This window comes from Arctopsyche grandis, chromosome 7 (genome assembly GCF_051622035.1).
Source record: "Arctopsyche grandis isolate Sample6627 chromosome 7, ASM5162203v2, whole genome shotgun sequence".
Lineage (NCBI taxonomy): Eukaryota > Metazoa > Arthropoda > Insecta > Trichoptera > Hydropsychidae > Arctopsyche > Arctopsyche grandis.
The window spans coordinates 10,825,925-10,851,382 of NC_135361.1; the positions used below are offsets into that span (position 1 = coordinate 10,825,925).

The window sequence follows — 25,458 nt, forward strand, 5'->3', positions numbered from 1 at the left end:
ATAAGAATATTTAAAAATAATGTTAAGTTGTATTCATCTTCAAATTTAGGCGTTTAACATGTAAAACTTCTTGTTGATTAACAAAATAAAAATAACATTCAATATTAATACATACATATATCCGCAATACATCTCAACAACAACAAAAAATGTATATAAATATATGTATGTACAATAATAAATAGTAAATCAATGATAAAATTAAACTTTAAGAGAAGCTGAATATCATTAGCTTTCAAAATTAATAAATCGAATATGTGGATGTATTTCAGTGACGTACCGGTATGAAGTTAATTATTTATTATGTATGTACATATGCAAATTACGAGTATAAATAAATAGATATAAGCCAATTCAAAACCAAACCATTGTACGAAAATCTTCTTTCACTCGACGATACTGAATTACAGTAAAATTTCCATATCCAATTGGCATCAATTGCTTTGCTGGAATCTCCCACAGAAAAGTTGCACACGTCCTGTTCAATTTGAATCCTAAAGTGCATAGCAAAGTAACAGTCATACAATTTAAACTTCAAAGGGTATAGGATCTCAGCTCAACAAAGTACCATGGGTGGGTGTTATTTATATCCTGGCAGCGTCGGCCAATGTACAAACGTAACCTTCTAGCACTGAGAGTAGAAACAAGAGCAAAACCTATGCCGCTACTAGAGGAACAGGTCTTACCACAAATCCACAAAGGTTTTTCCTTACTTACATATGTATGTACATAGTTTACGATATCTATGTCTTGCTTGTGGTTAAACAGTGGTATCTAATGTGCCGAAGAACCGACCGGCTTAACTGTTTAATTGGGGTGTAAAATCAACTCAAATTGATAAAATATTTTTTTGTGATCTACATTCATATATTGCCTGTAATTTATAATAACAAAAAAAATAATAAGAAAAAGACGACAAGGTGAAATTAAATTTTCAGTTCTTCATTCGATGCTTATTCAGTCGGAAAATTACTTTTATTCAATCGCTTTTCCTTGCAAATAATTTTAAGTCTATATTTCATAGAAACATTTCTTCAAACGTACATATAATTACAAGTACACAGTATTCTATTATTTAATTTTCTAAATATTAAAGTAAAAAATTCTATCGATATTTAAGAAATGTGTATAAATATGTATGCTCGTAAATCTATATCTATGACCCAATTAAGAGTATGTACATATATTTAAAATAAATTCATAAAAATTTTCTTCAATAACCAGTGTGTTATTTCAAGATAGTCTCATTTGATTTATGCGGATCGTTTTAATTAAACTTGATATTTACTTATTGGAATATGAACGTGACGTGCGTGACGAGGATATTTAATATTTATTACGCATTTAAATTTATATTTTAATATTATTAATAAGATCAAGAGAAAAGTTGAGAGTCAAAGCTTTGTCTAAGACCAGTTCTCAATAGCCGATCGATGCATCCTCCTTTGCTATAAAAAGGACGAAAGAAGAGGATGCGCTTATTAGAAACGAACTGCATTTACGTCGTGTGTAACTTTCGAAGAGCTTTCACCATGTTGAAACTGGTACAGTCATCCTCAATTAACTTGTAATATCAATTTTAAGATTTCATTTATTGTTTGTTTGTCTTGAATTTTCAGATGACTTTGATGACTTTGTTGGCGTTGTCGACTGCTGCACCTCAAGTGCTTCTATCACATAAATTTCTTGCACCTTTATCATATCAGACCCCTGCCGATACAGTTCCAGCTGTCCACATAGCTGCATATGCAGTTCCGTTGGCATATCATGCACTTCCTGCAACCTATACCTACCCTCACGCTAATTTGGTAAGTGCATATTAAAACCTTTATTAAATAAAATTGACATATTATAACGTTCAACATTTAATTTCAGATCCTGTATCCGAAGAATTGATACGATCTCAGTGTAAAAGAATGTATTGGATGAAAGCCTTGATCAATAAACGTGTTTGAAATTCAAAATTTGAGTTTAAATCTTGTGTTGAAATGTCATAGTCCTTAACAAGGTTAATATGTGCTGACATTTCAACACATGTTAATTAGCAAATTGCCAGTCGTTTGTTGTTATGTCAGAATAATATTAATCTTAATAATATTCAATCAATTGCTTTTATGCATTATGGATTATAACAACATTTTTAAGCCAATTATAGTTCAATATATCCGTTGTGGTGATTCTATTATAATATATTACTAGTTGTGTCTATTAATTTAAAACTATTTTTTTGTAATTACATACATAGATATGGATATATTTTTAATATTAAGTTGAAAACACTTTTAAAATTTGAAGAAAAGCACAAACAACACAATGAAGAAATAAATTTGACTTTTTGGTATTTTCATAATATATTAATTCCACTTAAATAAATCGTTTTATTTTTATTATGTTAAAATAAAAAAATATGTGTTTTAAGTCTAAAAATTGTTAATTCGAATTTAAATTCATCAACAAAATAATTGACCAATCATATGCTACCTAAAACACGAATCCACCAATCAAAACGCTTCGTGTCGGGTCCACAAAATGGCGCCCGCCAAATTCGATTGTTTCAGTTTAAACGCAATAAAATGAAATAATTGAAAGCTGAAGCTTGAAGGATTTATGGTGAAAAAATTCAAATTTGAAACGAAAGCTCGTAAGTTTGATCTACGAGTATTGATTACAGAGTAATTTTGAATTTTAAATGAAGGTTCCGACTTTCCGAGTGCACTTGCTACACTGAATACAGGTTCTATGCAAGTAGAAGATGCGTATATAAGGACAGGTGATCATCATTTCAGAATCATTCAGTGAAGAAGCAGTTTGTAGTGACTACACAGGTCAGACATAGGCTCTTTAGGAAAAATGAATACTTTGGTAAATATAAAAACATATTTTTTTAATTATATCTTTCACCATTTTGACATTTAATTCCCGAGATTCACTGTTGAACTATGACTATTCTCGTTTCTTATTTTAAAACAAAGATGATCGTTAATGTGCAGCGAGTGCAATGTTCTCTATAACCAGTTTGTGCATGTGAGTGTATTTACCTTGAGATAAAAGCACTCTCTTAAGAAATTGTAAATGCTATTTTTATCCACCCATGACCAGTGCGTGATAATTATTATAATTGATTTTTTGTCACACTCAAAAGGTTAATTTAATTCGTTTTTTTATGATAAATTGTTGCATATCATGTGACATTCGTTTATGACATTTAAACTGAATGCTTTTTATCCTTAAATTGATCTATAATATAAAATACTTTTTTTGATTATTCTAATACTAGAAGATTTGCAAAAAGGGAGTTTACTTGGAAAAAAAATAACACGTATCCAGTATAATAAATAGACTGGAGTGAGAAACCGAAATTTTGGATTTTCATCGATGGGCCTAGTGGAAAACTATCGTTGTATCAAGGAAACGTTAAATAATAAACAAAACATCGATTTTAAACAATATTTTGTCATGAAAATGTCACGATTTACGGTCATTTTGTCTTCTACATATTGCATAAAATTCGTATTTTTCGCAATTTTTGGTATTCAGATTAAGTATTATATATACCCAAGGGAGCACTCAACAATTTTTATTTTTAAAATAATCAAAATGATTTTTTTTATCACGGGATACAAAAAAACGATGATTTTCTAAAAAAAAGCGCTTCTTTCGGGGACTTTCGGGCAAAACGGTGTTTTGAATTCTCATTTATCAGCCAAAACTAATCATAAAAGACCAATTTAAACTGAATAAGATAACTGTAAACCGTTTATTTTTTTTAAATACTTTAAAATAGAAACAATTCTAGAAAAGAGATACATATATGAAAAAAAAAACAACTTTATCGAAATTTTCGTCGAGATAAATCGATTGGTTGGAGACACAGGACATTGTTAAAAACCGATTATTTTTTTTATGTAATACAACACCAGTTTTCCACTATACCCATTGATGAAAATCCAAAATTCACGTTTTTTGCTCCGGCTTAGGTATATAATGGTCGATTTTTTTTCCACAAATCGTACTTGGTAGTTATGATATTGAAATTAAATTCTATCGGGTACTTATGTATATTAGTAGATACATACATATGTATAATAACTATATACGATATGTCCATACATATATCAGTATTGTTTTCACATTTAATTTTTATTACATATCAAATAATATATTTTAAAACTAATTTTCAGTTGGCTTTGTTGGCTTTGTGCGCTTTGGCGTCTGCAGCACCCAGCGCTGGAATTATTCCAATCGCTTACGAAGCACATCCAGCTATCATCCACCATCCAGCTGTACTCCACCATCCAGCCATTCTTCAACATGCGGCCATTCTTCAACATCCAGCCGTGGTACACGCACCTCTGATCGCCTCCGTACCAGCATCCATCTCCAGCCACTCCAGTACCGTAATCCACGGTACCAAAACCCTGGTACCAATCGTCAATCACAAAATCTTAGCGGCACCTACATACATCGCCATACATTAATCATGTGCTATGTGTGTATGTACATATGTATGTACGATGGCGAAAAAAACCACCGATTTTCAATAAAATGATACAAACGTATGCAGTCTTTTATTTTGGACATTCCAACTCCTCCTAAATTGTGTCATTTTTAAATGTGAAGCTATTTCGAGTACATCCGTTAATGTTAATTATTACGTAATACTGGCTCTTTTGTATGCACAGTGAACGTATTCAAATTGTAATATTTAGATCTTGAGACACGCACGTACGTGAATTCGTTAGGCTATGCAGATTTCAACCGGAAACTGTCAGGATGGACCTTGGGAAAATGGTCGTCGGTGTAGACGATGACCACAATTGTTATGTAAATGTAGATCTTTAACGTTCTTTTATCAGAACAAATGTACAAAACGGCGATTTTTTTTCACTTGGTGCATGTTTTTTATACAGATTGGAAATTAGCTTCGATTAATTTATCAATGAATTACGTATCAAATTAAATATTATTTTAAAGGTATAATGAAATAGAATTTAAGATAAAGTTCAATTTTCTATTAGAGAAAGTCCCATTTCTCATAAGGTAAAAATATATTTTTTGTGTTCCTTTGATATATGTATATACATATACTTATTAGTAGCATACTGTTGGTGGTTAATACTTACTTTTAGGCAATTATTTTATACTAAAAAGTTCAATGGGGCTTCAGCGTTCAACTTGGTGCTGGTTTTATCTTAGGAATGTATTTGTTTTGTTTTATACTTTGTGGTGTTATGCTTCTAACGAGTGATTTTAAAATTAATAATAAAAATAATATTCATATATACGCATGATAATTTATTAAAAAATAAAATATAACATGGTTAATTGATTGCATCTATATTAGGATAAGACTAGTTTGATCGAAATAAGGAGCGACAGTAAATCATTGAATTTTTGCTAGGATCGTTTCGGTTAGGATTAGAACTTCACACATTTTCAACGCACTCGGTAAAACCGGAAGTTCTTGTATTACTTTAAACTTTGGTTTTAGTTTTGCATAGTCTCTATTAAGCAAAAGCTCTGTATAGAGAGCATGGGCTAACGTCGGATCCAATAATTCCACCGGGATAGCACGTTATGGGGTAAGGGGAATAGGCATTACCAGCCACGGCAGTTGCTACTGGAATAGTTGGAGCCAAAGGCAAGGTTTGCTGTAAAAGCGGAACAGTTTGGAATTCAACAGCTGAGGAATATGGAGACACAATATGCTCAAATGGGATGATATATTCTTGGCTTGCAGAACGAGCATGTTCAGAGTGACCATGTTCAGCGTGTTCATGCCCGTGCTCAGCGTCGGCGTGTCCATGTTCAGCATGTTCATGTCCGTGTTCAGCGTGGGCGTGTCCATGTTCGGAGTGTTCATGTCCGTGTTCATGTCCATGTTCATGTCCATGTTCATGTCCCTGTTCATGTCCGTGTTCAGCGTGAGCATGGCCGTGCTCAGAGTGTTCATCATGCCCATGTCCATGTTCAGCATGTTCAGCGTGCTTGTGAATAGGAACTACTCTGTGATCGTGAACGATAGTCATGCTCTGGTGCGAAACAGCTGCCGGGTGATGGGTAATGGTAGCTGAGTGCTCTGAGTGCTTAGCTTCGACTCCGTGGTGTTCTTCGTGTCCGTGTTCAGAATGGTGTTCTCCGTGGTGCTCTCCATGGTGTTCCCCGTGATGTTCTCCATGATGTTCTCCGTGATGTTCTCCGTGATGTTCTCCATGGTGTTCGTCGTGGTGTTCTCCGTGGTGTTCTCCGTGAGCTGGTGCCATTTCAGCGAATGTATAGATGATAGGTGTGGCTGATCCAAAGAAGTCGACTTTGTCCGCTGCTATGTTATAATATGGTGCTGCAAATAGGGCAGTGTATAAACCGTCAGAAAGGTGTCCATGCTCTTCTGAACCATGACTAGGAGCACCAAAAGCAGTCTTAGCGAACAAAAACAGGATCACCTGGAATAATGGTTAATTTTAAAGCAACGACATTGTAGGAAGAAATTTTTGATTTGAAACTGTTTCTACATAATTTATTTCGTATTAAGTATCAAGTATTAGGAGTAGAATATGTAGCTCGATAGTTGGGTTAATGCTATTCACCAAGACGATTACTCATCAAATTGGCAAACCATCCTACCCACTATTTCACCACTATTTGAATATAATTTCAAACCTATACATGTACAAGTTATATCATAGGCGTCGCTCAGGGACAGCCCGAAATGGCATCATCGGAGCATCATATAAATTTTATAATTAATTAATCAGATTTTTTAATTAATTAATCAAGTTCGTACACGCTTACTGCGACAAAAAGTTTACCGCAACGTATGAAAATCGGACATGAAATTATGCAATCATATAATATTATAATACGACGTTTTTTTATGAGATACGTGAGGATATTATACCTACATATGTATATACATAAAAATGGCATAAAAATTGCATTTACATAAGTTCTAACGATAGATAATAATGCAAAAGTATATCTGTACATATAATCATATACATATAGTGACAAATCATAGGTAATAAGGTACATATACATAAGACGTAAATACTACACAGCTAAACAGTTTAAAGAGTAATTTGAAGGGCCTTCATCTTAGCTGTAGCTTTAATTTGCACGAAAAGAACAACGAGACTATAATTGGTCCTCTGTATGAAGACACTCACTTGCTGTCCCTTAAACCGCCTCTCAACCAATAGCATTTCGTACAGACAAAAAAACACTATAGTTCGAAATGCTATTGGTCGAGATGGGGTGTAAGGGACAGCATGAGAGTTTAACATACATACATACATAAATGTCTTCCTAAAGCAAATGGCAAACGAATGATAGTGAAGACATTACAGGAGACCCTATATTACGCATAGTTAGGTATATAGTTTTTTTTTATAAAATTATGAGTTTATGTGAAGCCAGAGTGGAAAAGATTTGAAAGACGTTTGAAATATGTTGAAATTAAATTGTTAGTTACAATCGGTGTCTTATTTTCCGTTAATATGATTCTAGATACTTAGACTCTAGATACTAGATACTACGCACACTTAAAGAGTGCGATTTTTCACTGAATATACACCTTTTTATTATTAGGCTTTTATATGTTTCATTATAAAACAACTGCACTTATGTTCACCTTTTGAAGTAAGCAAATTAGTTATCATTTCTGCACATTGTAAGTTGAAATGCAAAAAGTTAGTTGAAAGAATCCGGATCATTCCGAATGCACATTTTGAATGGTTAATAGTCTGCACCGAACGATAAAACACGTTTTTTTTTCCTAGAAAAATGTCAACGGTCATTTTCGTACGTATGTATGTATGTATATCTAAACGAATATCATTTCGCTTCCTATTTTAGATTGTATATACATACGCATATAACGTAAACCGGTAAAATGGAATATGTTAAAATAGAAATACATACTTGCAATGCAGCTATAAGGGAAAAATGCTATTTTTTCATACACGATTCTTTGATATAACTTGAAATGAAATATTCACAGAATACTAGAGTATTCTGTGAAAGCTAGAGCTTTCCTTTTTACACGAACTGCATTGTAAAAATATAGTATTATATGTACAATTGTATTGTGTGAGAAAATGAAAAACTCGTTCAAAAGTGATGAATGTTCGCCTACGTATGTACATAGGCAAGTCGTGTGAAAAGTTAAAAATTTTCCTCAATTTAACGTCAATGGAAACCGTTCTCATTTTCAAGGAAACCTTAAACGATTCTCAGAGACTCGCTTAAAATTTAATATCTTCCGTTCAAAGATGAGCAATGTGAGCAAATTGAGCGTAAAAGTGGTACAATTTGTCCATTCATTGAGCGGGAAAATTTGAGTACAGAGTGCGTGTTTGATATTATAATAGAATACTGACCAGCTTGTACATGTCGGCTCAGAAGTGCTAAAACAAACAGGTAACTTGTGCGTTAATAGGAGACGAGAAGACTAATCTGTCACAGCACCTAAGAAAAGTTTAAATAGTACTTGACGGGACGTCACGCGCGTTATGCGTAACGTTTCGATTTCGTCGAACAATCGAAACAAAACGGTGGGAAAATTTCACGTCTCATCGTTCATAACCGAAAGAGTGAAAGAGAGACGTTGTTGAAACGTTTGAGAAGCGTCGAGGTTGCGATGTTTGCGGAAAAAGTGCAGGGTTCGTACGTGTCGAAAGGTGGCTGGAAAAATCGATTTTTCCAAGTCGAATATGATGAAGTGGGCGCGTTGAGAAATATCTCGATATATGTACATATATATATTTGTTGTTTACTTTGCGACCTTCCCGTGATTTTCATCTTATTTGTTTTTCTTTTGTCACGCAACAAAGTAAAATTCCCAAAATAAGGGGCACGAGGTCGTTAATTTCATAATGTGTCTTCCTAATGTGTATGTACGTGTACTTTGTAGGTACTTCGAGTCTCACACTACGCACTTTCATTGTATTTTATCGAAAGCTTTCAATATACACAGAAATATTGTTGACGACAAATTACGAGTGAATTCATTCACGTGATTCCATTGTAAAAGTTATTTATATTTATCTTATTCAAAGGCTGTATTGTGTTTGAAAACTGCTGAAAAAAATAACGGGAAAATCAGTCATATGAGAAATTGACATTTAAATGTACGTATTCTATTTTTATATATTCTTTATTATTATCAATACAAAATTCAACTTGTAACTATGTACGTTATTTAACATTTACGTATTAAGGTCCATTTATACTGTCGTATAAAAAATAAATAAAACTGTCGTGACAATATTGACAACGATACGACACAAGCGATATTGCGCCGTATCGTCATGCTCTGAAATGTATATGTAAACCGATTTTACCTTGCGCTTGTCCAAAACAAGTATGAACGTGCCGAAAACAGTCAGTGCTGTATAGTGAATAGAAGTAGTATTTTCCGTGTCGTGTTGTGCCGAACTGTTGATGTGCAGTGGTGGGTAATATAAACGGAATTTAATTTAACATTATTATATTAATAAAGTACTGCGAAAAATATTTTTAAGGTCGAAAATTTTTATATCGCATGTATTTTGGCAATTAATATATCTATTGAGTCCAGGTTTTGAAATAAATATAGAATTTGGGAAAAAATATACATTTGAATTTGAGCAAAATTTTATCATTGTGTTGAAATGTAAAAAAAGAATCACTTAATATTTATTTTATTTTATTTTATATATATACGCAGCAGTCACATAAAACGGAACGCTTAAGCGAAACATGTTTTTGCGTGAAATTTCGGTAATCTTATATAAAACCAAAACCGAAAGTCATTTAAATGATAGGTTGTACCATAGTGCATTCGTGTAACACCAAACGTGAAAAAAAAAGGTGATAAAAATGAGTTGGGGAGAAATTTAATGGAGGGTAGATTTTACGACCGTGCGTTGACTTCACGGTTAAATGAAATTTGAAATGAAAATAGCACTATACATATACATTTTTAATTTTATTACAGTCACATATTATTATTTACAGCTTATAAAAAAGAAATTAATATTTTGTATCGGCTCCTTTCGATTTTATAACTTTTTTTATTCGGTTTGCCATAGAATCTACTAAAGTTTTTAAATTTTCGATTGGGAGGTCTTCGTACCATATCTTTTCTATTATTTCTTTCAACGATTTAAGAGTAGTAACATTGTTCTTACTTATCCTGTACTTGATACACATCCATAAATTTTCGATTGGATTTAAATCGGGACTATTGCCAGGCCATGGTAGTGTCTTTACACCCATTTCTTGTAAATAGTCCCGAACCTAAAAAAAAGTAAAATAAAAAATTCAGTTTTTTGATTGAAATTTTATAATTTATATTCAATGCTATCAAATAAAATGAATACTCACCAATTTAGCTCGATGACAAGGGGCAGAGTCATCTTGAAAAATTATATCATCGGAATATGAAAGGTGGTTTTCCATCGATGGGACAAAGCTTTCTTCTAAAATTTTTTTATATTTTTTTCCATCGATGGCACCTTGTAGAAACTCCAATTGTCCAATGTTATGGTACGAAAAGCATCCCCAGAACATTTGACTTGGAGGATACTTAACAGTTTTAAGGGTACAATTTTCACTTTACCTTTCGCCAACTTTCCTTCGGACATACGGAAAACCATCAGGACTATAGAGGTTAAACTTTGATTCGTCGGAAAGTATCACTCGTTGCCAATCTGATGGACTCCAATTTTCATGTGCTTTCGCCCATTCCAATCGATTGTTTTTCATTCTCTTGGTTAGTAGTGTTTTTTTTGCAGCTTTCCGACCGTACAGTCCAGCTTCTCTGAGCCGCCTTCTTACTGTTGAGTCGCTGATTTCCATGGAAAATTGTGAAGATACATCTGTTCTTATTTCTACAGCAGTTTTGAATCGCTGCTGTAAAGATAATCTGGTTATTACACGGTCTTGCGTCTCCGATGTGCATCTTTTCGGTCCGGTCCCCTTCTTACGATCAAAACTTCCAGATTCTCTTTTTTTTCCAGTATTCTCGAAACAGTCGATATAGAACATCCCATTTTCTTGGAAATTGACCGAAAGGAAAATCCTGAACTCGCCCATGTTGCGATTTTTACACTCTTCTGCAATGATAACTGAGCTCGTTTTTTCATGTTGACGTGTTAAAATTCGAATTTGATGCTTTCTCCTCGAAAACCCACACTAAACTGAACTCAAATCTTAGAAAACAATCATATTTAGAATATTTGGTCGTTAAAAACCCTACACATAAAGGGATAATCCTTTAATGGCCTCGAAGTCGTAAAATTCACAAGCGTTCCGTTTTATGTGACTGCTGGTGTATATATATATATATATATATATATATATATATATATATATATATATATATATATATATATATATATATATATATATTAATTAGGGTGACCATAGGTCCCGATTTGACTGGGACAGTCCCGTTTTTTACGTGCTTTGCAAAAATGACGGGGTGAACACTATCATATTTGTAAAATTGTTTCACTGATGGACAGAATATTTATTTTATTTTCACGATAATGTTTTTATTTCCATATTTTTTTTACTTGTTTTTCCAAATTAAATTGTTTCCCAAACACAAATACTATTATATTAATATTGATTTACATACAATATATTCATAAAAAATAGCATGAAAATTAAAAACTATTATAAAATTAAAGAAAGATGCTATCTGAAAAAGATGCACTTGATGCTATCTTTTTCATCATAATTATTTTTAAATAACTGTAATATACAATATAATATTATATTTAACTATTTATCTACAAAGTTTCATTTCCTTCTTTTAAAGAAATGTACGTTCTGGTAATATTTATATTACTTAAAAAAAGAAGAAATCAAAATTTTCAGCTGCACATAATTTTTGCAATTAATAGAAACCGAGAATATCATTTTGGATCATTTTATTTGTTAATTTTACATATTTCAGAACAAAAAAAATCAACCTGCAGCGCATGAACACTAAATGTTGCGTTAATATCTTCTTTCTATTTTCCTTGTACATATATGTAGAAAAATTTTATATTCTGAAAAAAATCATAATAGATTTGCAATATTAATGATTTGTATTAATTCAATAATTAATAATGAAATTATATTTTTTTTGGATGCGCAATACATTTTTTATGCAGGGGGGGGGAGAATTTTTTTACGGGGCGTCACGCTTTGTATCCTGGGAAATATGGTCGCCCTAATACTAATATAATTTAAATATCAAAATAGCTGTCGAATGAATTTTTCTATTAATAAAACGATCTATACGTGGAAACTATTTAAAACGCGGACTGAATTAAATTATAGTATGACGAAATTAGATCAAATGGAATCTGAAGGTTACATATATGTACATATACGCTTATCTCTTTTATGATAAAAATGCAAAAAAAACTTTAAATATATATTTTATTAATACAATAAAATCTGCACCTTTGGGTGTATATATTTCGTATATAACATTAGCGAATTCGTTTGATTTTCGTGCTTGAAAAGCTCTCTATGCGAATGCAAATCTCCGACGCTGCCTAATGCAAATTTAAATTGCCGCAATTTCACACTGCTATTTTTGAGTTTATCGACAATAATTTAGGCGTGTAAATTACTGGTGTACGTTTGAGGTCCGAAATACATAAATATAACTGATATGCGGAAAAGCTCCTAGGACAGGTTTGTCTTCGGACAAAGTCGATACGTAGTATATAATATAATCTTATACACGATGTGTGTATTCGTATCATGCGCCAATGGCATGCTGTTTGAAGGTTTAAATCAGTCATTTCCAAACCTAATTTGGCGTATGATTTTTTCAATATAGCAAATATCGAGCATGCGAAACATTCTGTCGGTCGCAATTGGACTTCGAACTTGCGACAAATTTAAATTACGAGCTATAGAAATTTTAATTTGTCTGCGTATATTCATTTGTCGTACGTATAGTGACATGTTTTGTACGCATTGGAAAACACAAAGAATGGCCATTGTGAATTTGATTGTCAAAATAGTATTATTTTTGGAATATTTCTGTATTCAAATTTTGTCAGTAACATATGCAATGTGAATAAATTTTTCTTTTAAATCTACAAATAATATGCTATTTAAAAATCTGACTAATCTTTCACAATCTTAATTTATTTTTGACGGTCAATGAATGTGTTTTATATGAAATATTATTCAAGGTGTCTATTGAGATTGCAAAGATGATAAAATTTAATTGTTGAAATGTGAATTTTTTTCCATAAAAATATTTTTTAGGTATTGAAACAACCATTTTTACATACCTCCTTTTAGCTTCACTTACAATTACAATTCAGGAAAAAATTTGCCACTTATCCGATCGTTTTCATACTTTGCCATATTGCTCATTTTGGTCATCAGTATAAGTAAATTTATGCTCCGTCATTACGATGGAGAAAAAAAATTCGTTTTAGACGCGTTTGAAATTTGAATTTCTGAAAAGTGCCTGACGTTTATCCAGTTTTTAGTTTTAAACATAGATGGCGGTAGTAAAATAAAATTATTGGTATTTTTATTCAAAATAATAATTTTATATACAAATTATAGAAGAGGCATGTTTTTAAAAAACTTTTTTTTTATAAAACAAAAACAGTTTTTAAAAACTTTATTCTGTCTATTCTTATGAGAGGAAATAACAATATCAGTCTATATTTTATATACATATGTATGTATGTACGTGTTTTAAAATCTCAAAAATATATGTGAGCTTTTTAAACTATATAGAACGTAAGTATATGTACATGTCAATTTCAATAACCAGCAGAATAGACTAGTGTTAAGCATATAATGCTTTAAATAATTGGTCACGGGTTCAAATCCCACTGGTTTCTGTTGGCCAGACCTTGGATTTGTGACTCCAGGTCAATCTTTTCCTATCAGAGTTTGTGAATTTATCTGATTTTCATTGAAACGGTTCCATCAAATTGGCGACCTTACCCATTTTCTGGCAAATCTCGAATTTTCAGCAATTTCGAATTTCGCTGAATTGTATAAAATGCTGAAAATTTACAAATCTGACCATTAATGTATCTGTGAATGTTAATTGATATGTATTTTCTGAATTACACTGAATTGTTTAAAAGTGCTGCAAATTTAAAAATTTGACCATAGATGTCTCTGTGGGTTTTAATTGATATGTATTTACTTTGTATAATACTTGTATCAAATGTACAATGTTTCTGACCAGGAAAGCACACTGAGGCTACTTATTAGGCCTTCGTGGTATAGATTAAAAAAAATAAGGGCGTAGACACACACAAAGTGGTACGCGTCACGCGTTTTTCATCACTCCCTGGAGTGTTTTCGGTGATATTTTATCCATGTATTGAAATAGATTTGATATGATCGATAACGGTGATTCTCATATTTAAAGAAATGCAGGAAAAACTTGTCAAAATAAATTTACAATAACACGATTTACGTCCATACCAGCTGGAGTCTACCTTGGCATTTCGTGCAGTACGATTCAGCATGTACATATGTGCCTTAAATCTAAATATGAGGGTATTAAGATGAAAATTTATCAGTTTAAATTATTATTATATAATATTTTAAATCAGCTTAAGTACTCGACTTTGTATACACATACATATATTATAATCCGTATATAATTAAACCATTTTATCATTTAGTTAATAAATTGGAATTATTACAATTAAGGTTGGAAGGAATGTATGAAAAATTAACATTGTCATATTTATTTTAATTTTATTTCAATTGACGTTAAAAGTACTTTGGTGTATTTAAAAATACGTACACAAATTTTATGCAAATTCATTAATGCAATTTTTCTCTTTGAGTAAAATGGACAAATTTTCATCTTTATATTATACTTGTATATGTAAGTACATACTTATATGTTCATATATACATATGTATGATTATAAATATTCAGAAATTTTGCAACTTTAATATTTAAGTTTAAATATTTGATTATTCAACAATTTTTATTTTTGAGTTTGTCCACGCTGATATATATAGATGTATTTAATTTTGCAAATTTGTTTGCTTATATTTTATTATTGCTTGAATATTTATAACGTTAAAAGTACTTCGGAGTATTTAAAAATACGTTAAAAAATTTGATGCAAATTCATTAAGCGAATTTTTCTCTTTGAGAAAATTGGAAAAATTTTCCTTAGTATATTATACTTGTATATGTAAGTACTTATACGTACATTCATATATTATATATGAATATAAATATTCAGATATTTTGCAACTTTGCAAGCTTAAACATATATAAAAATATTTGATTATTCAACAATTTTTATTTTTGAGTTTGTTGAGAGATTGAGAGATTGAAAAAAGTCAATAAAACATACATATCTTTAATACAATTTAATGAGATTATGATAATTCGCCTCCAATCGGCAGGAAATTTTTTTCGAACATGACTGTTTATGAATTTTGTACTTTCAAGTTCAATATTAATAAAAAGTCTTTTGACGTATGAAGTTGACATATGCAATTCAAGGCAACATATAAAATAAAGTGATTGTAAGATGATTAATCTACTCTGACCATAATCAAATATTTTATGTGTAATTTTACATATGCAAGTCTAAAGTTATTTGAATACATATTTATAAAATCCAAATCAGAATATTGAAAGTTTTGGAATCGCCTACTTAAGGGAAACATATCAAACCGAATCCTGCTTAAGCTTTAAATGTCAACCGATAATGCAGAGCCGTCCAACGGGGCAAGGTTATTGACGCAGGGGCGTAGGCGAACCAAAACGCGAATAAAAAGAAGGAAAACGCAACCGGGCGACCTGGCGAATTTTTTTTTGCCATCGACTTGCAAAAAAAAAGTCAGAAATTTTGCTATGATATGTCGTCATAACGTAGCGGCGTATTCCGATTGCCGGAAAGACCAACTGGACGAGAGTCGACCGGGTATTTAAGCAGTGCGGAGGATAACCGTGACATCAGTCTTCTCAGAGACATTATTGTAGTGACTTACCCAGTCAGACAATAAACAATACAGACCAAAATGTTCAAACTGGTCAGTACATCGCATCATACACTTCCGATTGCTAAATTTAGGTGATCTTCTAATTATGTTTTGATTTTAGGTGGTGTTGTCTGCCCTTTTGGCTGTCTCGGTAGCTGCTCCGAGCGGTGTCATCGCACCTTTGGCTTACTCCGGCCCATCTGTAGCTTACTTGGGAGCTCGCTCAGTCATCTCGGCTCCTTTGGTTTCCTCAGCTGTCGTCGGATCAGTACCAACATCCATCTCCAGCCAATCCAGCTCTGTTGTACATGACGCTAGAGCCGTAGTTGCTGCTCCAGCTGTCCAAGCTTACTCTGCTCAAGTACTCGCTGCTCCAGCCATTCAAGCTTACTCTGCTCCAGCAGTCCAAGCTTATTCTGGTCAAGTACTCGCTGCTCCAGCCCTTCAAGCTTACTCTGCACCAGCAGTCCAAGCTTATTCTGGTCAAGTACTCGCTGCTCCAGCCATTCAAGCTTACTCTGCACCAGCAGTCCAAGCTTATTCTGCTCAAGTACTCGCTGCCCCAGCCATCCAAGCTTACTCTGCTCCAGTAGCCGTTCAAGCTTACTCTGCTCCAGCCGTCCAAGCTTACTCTGCTCCAGCCGTCCAAGCTTACTCTGCTCCAGTTGTTTCCTCAGCTGTTGTCGGATCTGTACCAACCTCCATCTCCAGCCAGTCTAGCACTGTTGTCCATGATTCCAGAGCTGTCGTTTCTGGCCCAGCTGTATCCTCAGCTATCGTAGCTGCCCCAGCTGTCGAAGCTTATGGTGCCCCAATTGCCGCCCCCATCGCTTCCCAAGTAGTAGCCGCTCGTCTTGCTTCCCCCATTGGTCTTTCCTCTTATTCCACCCACGGAATCGTCAACTCAGCTGGACTCGTTGCCGCTCCCGTCGTCGAACAATGGTAATTTATAAACTACAAAAGACTTTTTTTACTGAAAACCAAAAAAAAAGACATAAAATCCGAACATGCAAAATATTTAAATAAATCGAGATGAAAATTTATACGAGATTTTTTTCTATCATTCATTGTCCACCTATTTTCATTGGTCAAAATTTACCGTGGAGGAAAATTTGCATGCGACCTTAAACGCGTATTCCATAATAAATAAATTATGCGCATACATTATTATTACAAACGATGCACACAGATGTAGTTGTGTATGCGGTCGTGCGTAAGCGCTTGTATGTACGATTGCGTTTCAAACGAAATTTTATACACTTTCACGAAAAAACTTGCATAATTTTTAATGTAATTTTAAGCATTCAGATACAATCTATATTTAAACGCAAAGTTTTGTAACAAATTGGCATTTAAAATGCATCTATGTATGTACATGCGTAAGTTTGTATCACAATCACGCTAGATGGCGGAATACCTACATACACTTCACTTTATAAACTCCCAAAAAAATATTCGATTTGAATGTTTTTATAATTATATTCCAAATTTAAAAATATACAATTATTTAAAAATACGGCTTGCCTAAAATAACAAGTCGAATTAATTATTGCCAATATTCGTAACGAGAAGAAGGATATGCTGTGAAGGATAACATGGAGACATATTGTATCAATGCCACACTCAACCGGATTTGCCCACGTATTTTTTTTCGCATGGCTATTGATGTTTTTTTTATCTAAATTTACATCGTTATTGGATATAGATCAACGATGTGATGTTGTTGTTTTTTTAATATTTATTCCACCCGACAAATTACAATAATTCATATCGATTAAAAGTGATTGTCATTGCTGTTGGTCCAATAACAAGCCCACACACATACATATATATGTATGTATGTATCATACGAACTTGTATTTGCTTTACTTTTACTAATGTGACAGCTTTTATAAGTCAAGTGAGTACACAACAGAATTCTGTTTTTTCTATTAAATTATGAAATTATACAGAAAAAGCACAAATAACAGAAAATAAGACAAATAACTAAACATATGTTTGTACATGCATATGTATAGACTTTAGAAATTTAGATAGGTATTAAAATATATGTATGTATGTACATGTATTTTTTTGATTAAAATATACATACATATGTAGAGATTTAGCAAATTAATTTTAAGCTTTTCTGGTCTGCCATATTAAATACATATTTGCAATGTATTATATTTAATAGTATTAGGAAATTTATATTTAAAAAATGCTGTCGTTATAATGTTTTAATTCATTTTTAAATAATGTAAGAAATTTACTGATATTTTAAATTTAATTTTATGTATGCATATATGTACATACGTATGTATATATATTGTCTTTTATAGAAGTATATACGTATTCTTAATAGTTAAAGAACACGAAACTTTAGATCATATTTTAAATAAAGCTATTTGGGAATAAAAGGAAATAAAAGAAAAATTTGTTAATTGTATTATTATTGAAATTTGCTATGTCAGAATTAGAATTTATGAAAAGTTTCAAGTAAATAATTATTATATAAAATATTATATTAATAAAATTGATTATTGGTTCTGTTTTTTTTTTGCTATACTGATTCACAATCATATTCTGAAATTGAAGAAACAATAAAATAACAATGAAGAAAACAACAATATCGTGTTTAAAAAGTTTTATTCGATTATTTACATTCTTTCTTCTTTAATTATTTATATAAAAAAAATCCAAAAAAAATTACAATCAGTCGTCGAGTCCAAAACCGAAAAGTTCATCGCATACGCGATAAGCTTTCAATCCGTTTCTCTGTTGAAAATTCACAGTTGTTTTTGAAAATTACCATGCGTGGACTCCATAAGTACGGTGTCCCAAAACACCATGGTAAGGAGCAGCATAATGAGAGAGGAGGGGAGCAGCAGCATAATGAGAAACCACTGGAGCAGCATAAGCATGTACCAAAGGAGATGAGTGTACATCAACGCGAGATTGATGAGACACGGCAGAAGGACCAACAGCGATAGTGGTGTAAGCGAGAGGGGAAGCCAACAAAGATCTCTTGTGGAGATAATGATGATTGGCCAGAGCGTGAGCCTGGAAATGAAGTGCTTTAGCTGCTACGACATCAGCGGTTTCCAATGGTACACCGTGGGCACCGAGGACGACAGCTGGAGTATGATGAGCCAGAGCGAGAGGAGCATGGTGAGCTACGGCAAGTGGAGCATGGGCAAGAGCGGCATGGTGTCCATAAGCCAATGGAGCCAAGACAGCGTGGTTGCGGTGGATGTCTACTCTGGATTGGTGAGATACAGCAGCTGGGGCGATGTATGCTGAGTGAAGGGCTGGAGCCAGGTAAGCTCCATGGAGGGATGGTTTGGCAACTGCGAGGGCCAGGAGTGCGGACAACACCACCAACTTGAACATCGTGGTCTGTGTTGTGTTTTAAGTTTAGCTACTCGACTTGAAGTACCGACTGTTGCGGTTGACTGATGTCGATCCCTTGGCTGTTAGCCTTATTTATACTGAAGTGCAATATGCAATAACAAGAACAAGAGCGTGCAAAAACGGAGAACGTAATAATGACCCGATGCTAGGAACGGTGTGTCCGGTGGCATTTCCTTGAGAACCGAACGAGATAGTTATACGGTGCTCGATTTCGACCGATTAGGCACAATTTTCCTGTATCCTATTTACAACAGTGTGAGACAGGCCTCGAAGTATTTACTTTTCCGTCACACGATGAGAAAGTTTTGTTTGCCCTTGTTGATTTGCATTTTGTTTTTAATATGTTGAGGAATGAGCATTAATTAGTCCCCATTTTGATTATTTTTAAATGCATAATGTATTTGCTATGCATAAAATAATTAGTTAAAAGTACATTTAGACTAACTTGTATGTAGTATGTATGTGGGTTCAAAAATGGCAACTTTGCCCAAAAATTTGGCAACAAAAGTTCAAATGAGAACTTTCTGTATGATGTATATATGTAAATTAGACTTCCATCAAGCATATGAAAACTAAAATGAAAAGGTTTATATCATTTTGTTTATTTATCATTTCAATTATATGTACATATGTGCATAAAAAATCATCAAATTTTCAAAACTATGTAGATAACATTGTCTTACTATGAAGTGAAAGATCCCCATTGTTTAATTTTATTTATTTTGTTAATTTATCTTATAACAACTACATACAAACATAGAATCATACTTTTTTTGACACATTATTTGTATATGTAAGACTTCTCTACGCCCAATTTTCATAAATAAATACATAAATTCCCTCTCATATTGATCCTTTTTATTCCTGTTCCTTTTCTCGCTTTAAATCTTCTATTGTTTGATCATTTTTCTTAATAATAAACATGTACAAATGTATATCCCTTTTTCGATCTTCTCTCTTCCGTTTGGGCCTCGAAGGGATATTTTGTATTTACGGCTAGTTTTTATATATACATACATGCATACATATATTGGTTCTGGATTTATTATTTGATATTTTTACATTATCTGCTATTATTTTATAATAATTGTTATAAAATAATAGCAGATGCTATTGTTTTTTATGATTATGTACAAATGTATTTTTGTCTGTGTATGTACATATGTATGTATATGCATATATTTTTATTTTTTCTTTCCTCTGTATTTTTTCGACCATCGAGGCGCATTAGGGACTCCTGTAATATTACAATGGTCCAAACTTAAACTTTAATCATATATCTACCATTATTAAATGTTTTTTTTTAAATAAATAATACAAACATATATTTCGAGATCCTTCATAACGGATCTCATTCAAAATCATAAGACACAATAAAAATCATATAAAATTAAAAGGTAAGTTTTAAAGAAAGAATATAATAATACATGTCAAAATAGGGTATATTAAACATTACGTAGAATGAACATTTTTTTAAATTCAAAAACTTTCACTATTGAGATCCATGTCTTTGGAAAGGTTCATATGTAGATTCCTTTTAAATTACCGCGTAATTTAAAGGGAATAAAACACCATAAAATAACATGTAGAAGATTATGGAAGTTGAACATAATTGCGAATTGATTTAATTGTTTTGTATTAAAACCTTTGTTCTTTCAACACAATACCTATTGAAAGTTCCTGATTCTGACTGTAATAAATTAACAACATATATACAGAACGTGTTTCAGGTCAAATGCAAGACTTGTTTATTCAAAATATAATATAATAGATAACACGGCTGCCGGATTCCATTGTTGAACATTTCGTATCTAATATGAATCTACGTAGGTTGCGTAACTTTTCGGACGGTCATATTGTTGTTATACTACACAAATATTACAAAGAATCAGATTGCCTTCTGAATTACGTTATGCGTAAAATAAAACCAAACGATAATATTATAGTCAAAATGTCATATACAGAAGTGTTAGAAGGTTAGTTTAGATTTAGGTTATTAGTTATGTACTAGCTAGCACAGATCGAATATGTATTATGTAAAATGGGCGTTGCAATTGTATTCGTAAGTCATTGGCAACGAATGACATTAGATTACAGAGCAGTTGTAATTGCAAAAGTGCAATATGCAATCAAGTGGGAAGTGGTATAGGGATCAAAGTTTAAATTTTGATTTTATGTCAGTATATATATAATAACATAAAGTACATAATTTTGAAACTCTTATACGGGAATTTTTTTTGAAAGTAAATATAACATGTATGGAAAATAATGATTCATCGATTTAACCAACGACCGCCGTTAGATTGCATTAGAATATTAGATGCACCTTTTCAACATTAGCCGATGCCATTGCGCGCAATTGCATCGGCCAATGTTGACCTAAATAGCATCGCAGGTCACGTTTAAAAATGTGAATCGTTTTAGCATTCAGATCATACTATTTTATGCCTGTTTATTATCATCGAGACATTGCGCATTTCAACGACACCGCATTGACTTTCGTATTTCACAATAGAAATTATCGTCGGGTGTGATTGCGATTTTTAAATGAATTCCGTTATTCAGTGTGGATGTAGTGGATATGCATATACATAAGTATTATTAAAATAGCTGTAATGCCATTGTTTTATGTTAATACGAGACAAAGTGGGCGTGTAGTGGATAGAATTGTATATTATATTACGTATTCTCAGATTTTGAGCAAAACAATATTGTTCCGAACGTCCATATACATATAAGATATTTATAATTATGTATTATAGAGACATTTGTTAATATTTTGAAAACAACATGTTTGTATAACTTTTGGTGTATCATAACGACATAATCGGTTAAAATATTTTGCCAGGCAAATATGATTATTTAATTAATCATACAAAAAACTTTATAAAAGAAATTGCCAGTAACAAAAATGAAATTTGCATAAATCTTAATAAATACAATATTAGAAACTTTTAATAGGAAATTGTTAGAAAAATCATTACTGTATATATTGTTTCGATTGATTTGTTTGAAAAATTTGTATTCTTTCATACATTTGATGGATTTTTTTAGTTCTTCATTTAATCCTCATTTAAGAGCCAAGAAAACAAAAGCTAAAAGTGTTAAGCATAGGTTGATCGAAATATCAAACGAATAGGATGAAGTTGCTAGTACTCAAAAATTTGTCGTGCAAAGACGATTTCTGTCGGGTAAATTGTCGTGAACTTGATTTTTTTGTCGTTCATATGTTTGTCGTGATTTATTTATTTTTATACAATTTCGCCATAGTGACTTTACACATTAGCTCCAAGTCGTCACTATGGTACACAAAAAGAAAATTATAAAACATAAAAAAGTTTTTGTATGGAAACAGCCAAGTTTTTACATTAGGATTAGTAGACAACTTCAATGCTTCGTCTGGCTGGTTGACTAGATTTTTTTTATATTTTGGCAACAGTAGTACTAACTATAGGTACTAACGGCCACACATCTGCTTAACTATAAACGCTTTTCTTAATAAATGAGTATTAAAATTGTGAATCAAAAATTTGTGTTGTTAATATGATTTTATACTCGAAACCAAGTCAAAATTTGAAGATTCGGATTATCCGTGTTTTTCAATTATCCGTGCCCGCCCTCCCCAGAATTAGCCCGGATAATCGATAGTGTACTGTATAAGGAGTACCAAGGCACTCTGGAAAGGTTAACTTGCACGCAGGCATGTGGTTAATATTATCATTTTTCGGACAAAAATCTATTCTGAAGTACATATGTATAAATGTATGTATGTATGTATATAATACACAAATTCTGATTTTAATTTTATGTATGTTAAAAAAATCGAGTTTCCGTTTGTTTTGTTTTTAATTATTTTTGAATATATTAAAACAGAAAAATTGCATTAATTTTAATACCATATTATAAAACGGGCTACTGGCGCTTAAATTTGTTTATAATAGTGAAAACAATTGTGCGTTGAGAATGTAAATAATAATCAAAATCGCGAATAAATCAAAAAAGATTACGATTTGGTCCGCATTCTTGCACGATGCGAAAGCGAAAACAAGTATACTTCTAACAAACAAAAAAAATAAATTTATTAATAACAGATAATCTGTTACGCCACTGTGCGTTGAAAACACAGCAAGGCCGTATTCGTGGCGCAATCGATCGATTTTAAATCGTCGAATACTTGCGTCTCTTTTGCACTCCTAATGATAAGAACGCGTGCGAATGAAATGTGCAATAGATTTTTTATTATAATATTATTTTTATTACGAGCGGGTTCACGTTAACGTGTTCAATGTCACGGTGCCTGAGGCACGCCCATTATGTTGCTGATTGTAAGCGGAAGTTGTCTATAACATCAAGGGCTATATATTCGCAAACATTGGCATATAACCAATTAAAAATAGACGATACATTTTTTTCTGTTCTCGAATCGTCAATTAAAGATTCTTAATTTCAGTTTATGGCTGGTTTAAATTTAGTATTCATTTTATAACTGAAGTGTATCTTTAAGATGTAATATATTTATTATTTAAATTATTAGACTCTATCGGCACAAGAGATGGAATCGAGGAGTCTGATTACTCAAAAAGAGCAAATAATAAAAAACAAGATAACTTAGAAATAGAAAAAAAAAACAAAATGAATCCTGTTTACACCGTATCGCATAAATCTAGCTCGTTTCTGAATATGTTTATATACTATTTAATATAAATTATGTTCATAATTTATTATTCGGTTAAACAACTTTTGATCCGTATGTATTTTATATCTTATAAAAAAATATAATTGTAATATGATGATGTAATTTTTCAATGCAAATTTTATGTGGTTAATATTATCGTTGTCACAAAGAGTACGCTTTTTTTATGTTCCTATTTCAGTTCCTAATATGTACATATATTCGTTTGATTGGATTCATGACCTCAAAACAAACTTAATTTAACCTTCTATTGTGTAATTTAAGCATTTAATTTGGCACAAATACATTAAATGTTACTTTTACACACATACAATCATACATATGTACATATGTACACACTAGGTTGGAGCTAAAAATTTAGATTTGGATCTAATGGAAAACTTGCATTGTATCAAGGGAACGTTAAATAGAAAAAAAATGTTTTTAAACATTGACATGCCTGGAACCATTCGATTTATTTTAACATAAATTTCTAAAAAGTGGGGTTTTTTCATGTCCTTTTTTTTAGAATAGTATTGATATTTTACTATATAAATGAAATGCTCAATCTTTTGCCGTTCATAATAATATGTAATTTTGACTGATTAACGAGAATTAAAAGTCGATGTTTTGTCAGAAACTAATAATAAAAAGCATTCCAAAAGATACAAAGCGCGCCACGCTTATAATATTTGAATGGCAAAAACGGCTTTTACAAAAAAATCGTCGTTTTTTTAATGTTTCCGTCATTATTTTGAAAATAATAGTTGTTTTCTTAAGTATCTATCCTATTTTTTAACATAAAAAAATCTGAAAAAATAAATGAATTTCATGAATTATGTATAATCAGGCATGTTTTCATCAACATTTAAATATTTTGAGTAATTCTTTTAATGAAATATTTAAATATCATGTGAATGAAAAAAAATATTAAGAATAAAATACTAAAAATTTATTTCACAGTTTAAGTTCTGATAAATTTCATTGAAACCGATTTTGATTTTTAAATGCTTTTTATTATTACTAAATTATGTTCACAATACATCTAATATCTATTTTAATAGCTACTGATCTACTGATCATTTTCTATTTTACAATTTTAATTTAATTTTGTTAGTAATCATAGTATTATATTATTCTAATTTTAATGTACAGCATAATAGGAAAAAGAGCCAAAAACCTATTTACAATGAAATCAACTTTGAATAATTATATATCATTATATATTTAAGTATGTAAGTGTAGGCGGGCTATTATACGTTTAAAATATCATTATGTTTTATTACGATTGAAATCGCTACTATTGTTATTTGGTAGATAATCATTATATTATCTGCTCACTAAAAAAATTGATTTAACTAATTTAAGGCTTTCTGTAAAGCGCCTTTGTGTCCTTTCACTTTTTATAC

The 25,458-nt window shown here is 31.8% G+C and overlaps 5 protein-coding genes across 5 annotated transcripts in view; 3 read left to right on the plus strand and 2 right to left on the minus strand.

Moving 5' to 3' along the window:
• Positions 1 to 25,458, plus strand: part of LOC143914760 (uncharacterized) — a 1,424,209-nt gene that overhangs the window by 757,994 nt on the left and 640,757 nt on the right. The window lies entirely within an intron of this gene.
• On the plus strand, positions 2,803 to 4,531 carry LOC143914341 (uncharacterized). Its single transcript, XM_077434529.1, has 2 exons — positions 2,803 to 2,862; positions 4,182 to 4,531. Exons 1-2 carry the CDS (start codon positions 2,851 to 2,853, stop codon positions 4,476 to 4,478), a joined length of 309 nt encoding a protein of 102 aa, XP_077290655.1. The 5' UTR covers positions 2,803 to 2,850; the 3' UTR covers positions 4,479 to 4,531.
• On the minus strand, positions 5,271 to 8,530 carry LOC143914337 (uncharacterized). Its single transcript, XM_077434526.1, has 2 exons — positions 8,379 to 8,530; positions 5,271 to 6,443 (listed from the first exon to the last, which is right to left on the minus strand). The coding sequence occupies exons 1-2, from the start codon at positions 8,388 to 8,390 to the stop codon at positions 5,508 to 5,510; spliced, it is 948 nt and encodes a 315-aa protein (XP_077290652.1). The 5' UTR covers positions 8,391 to 8,530; the 3' UTR covers positions 5,271 to 5,507.
• LOC143914339 (uncharacterized) lies at positions 15,894 to 18,376 on the plus strand. The gene is made up of 2 exons (XM_077434527.1): positions 15,894 to 16,035; positions 16,106 to 18,376. The coding sequence occupies exons 1-2, from the start codon at positions 16,024 to 16,026 to the stop codon at positions 16,928 to 16,930; spliced, it is 837 nt and encodes a 278-aa protein (XP_077290653.1). The 5' UTR covers positions 15,894 to 16,023; the 3' UTR covers positions 16,931 to 18,376.
• Positions 18,601 to 19,417, minus strand: LOC143914340 (uncharacterized). The gene has a single exon (XM_077434528.1). It carries the CDS (start codon positions 19,354 to 19,356, stop codon positions 18,772 to 18,774), a length of 585 nt encoding a protein of 194 aa, XP_077290654.1. The 5' UTR covers positions 19,357 to 19,417; the 3' UTR covers positions 18,601 to 18,771.

What these genes read in the sequence shown, in the direction of transcription:
- LOC143914340 (XM_077434528.1), bottom strand. Translation starts at nt 19,356, where the DNA reads ATGTTCAAGTTGGTGGTGTTGTCCGCACTCCTGGCCCTCGCAGTTGCC.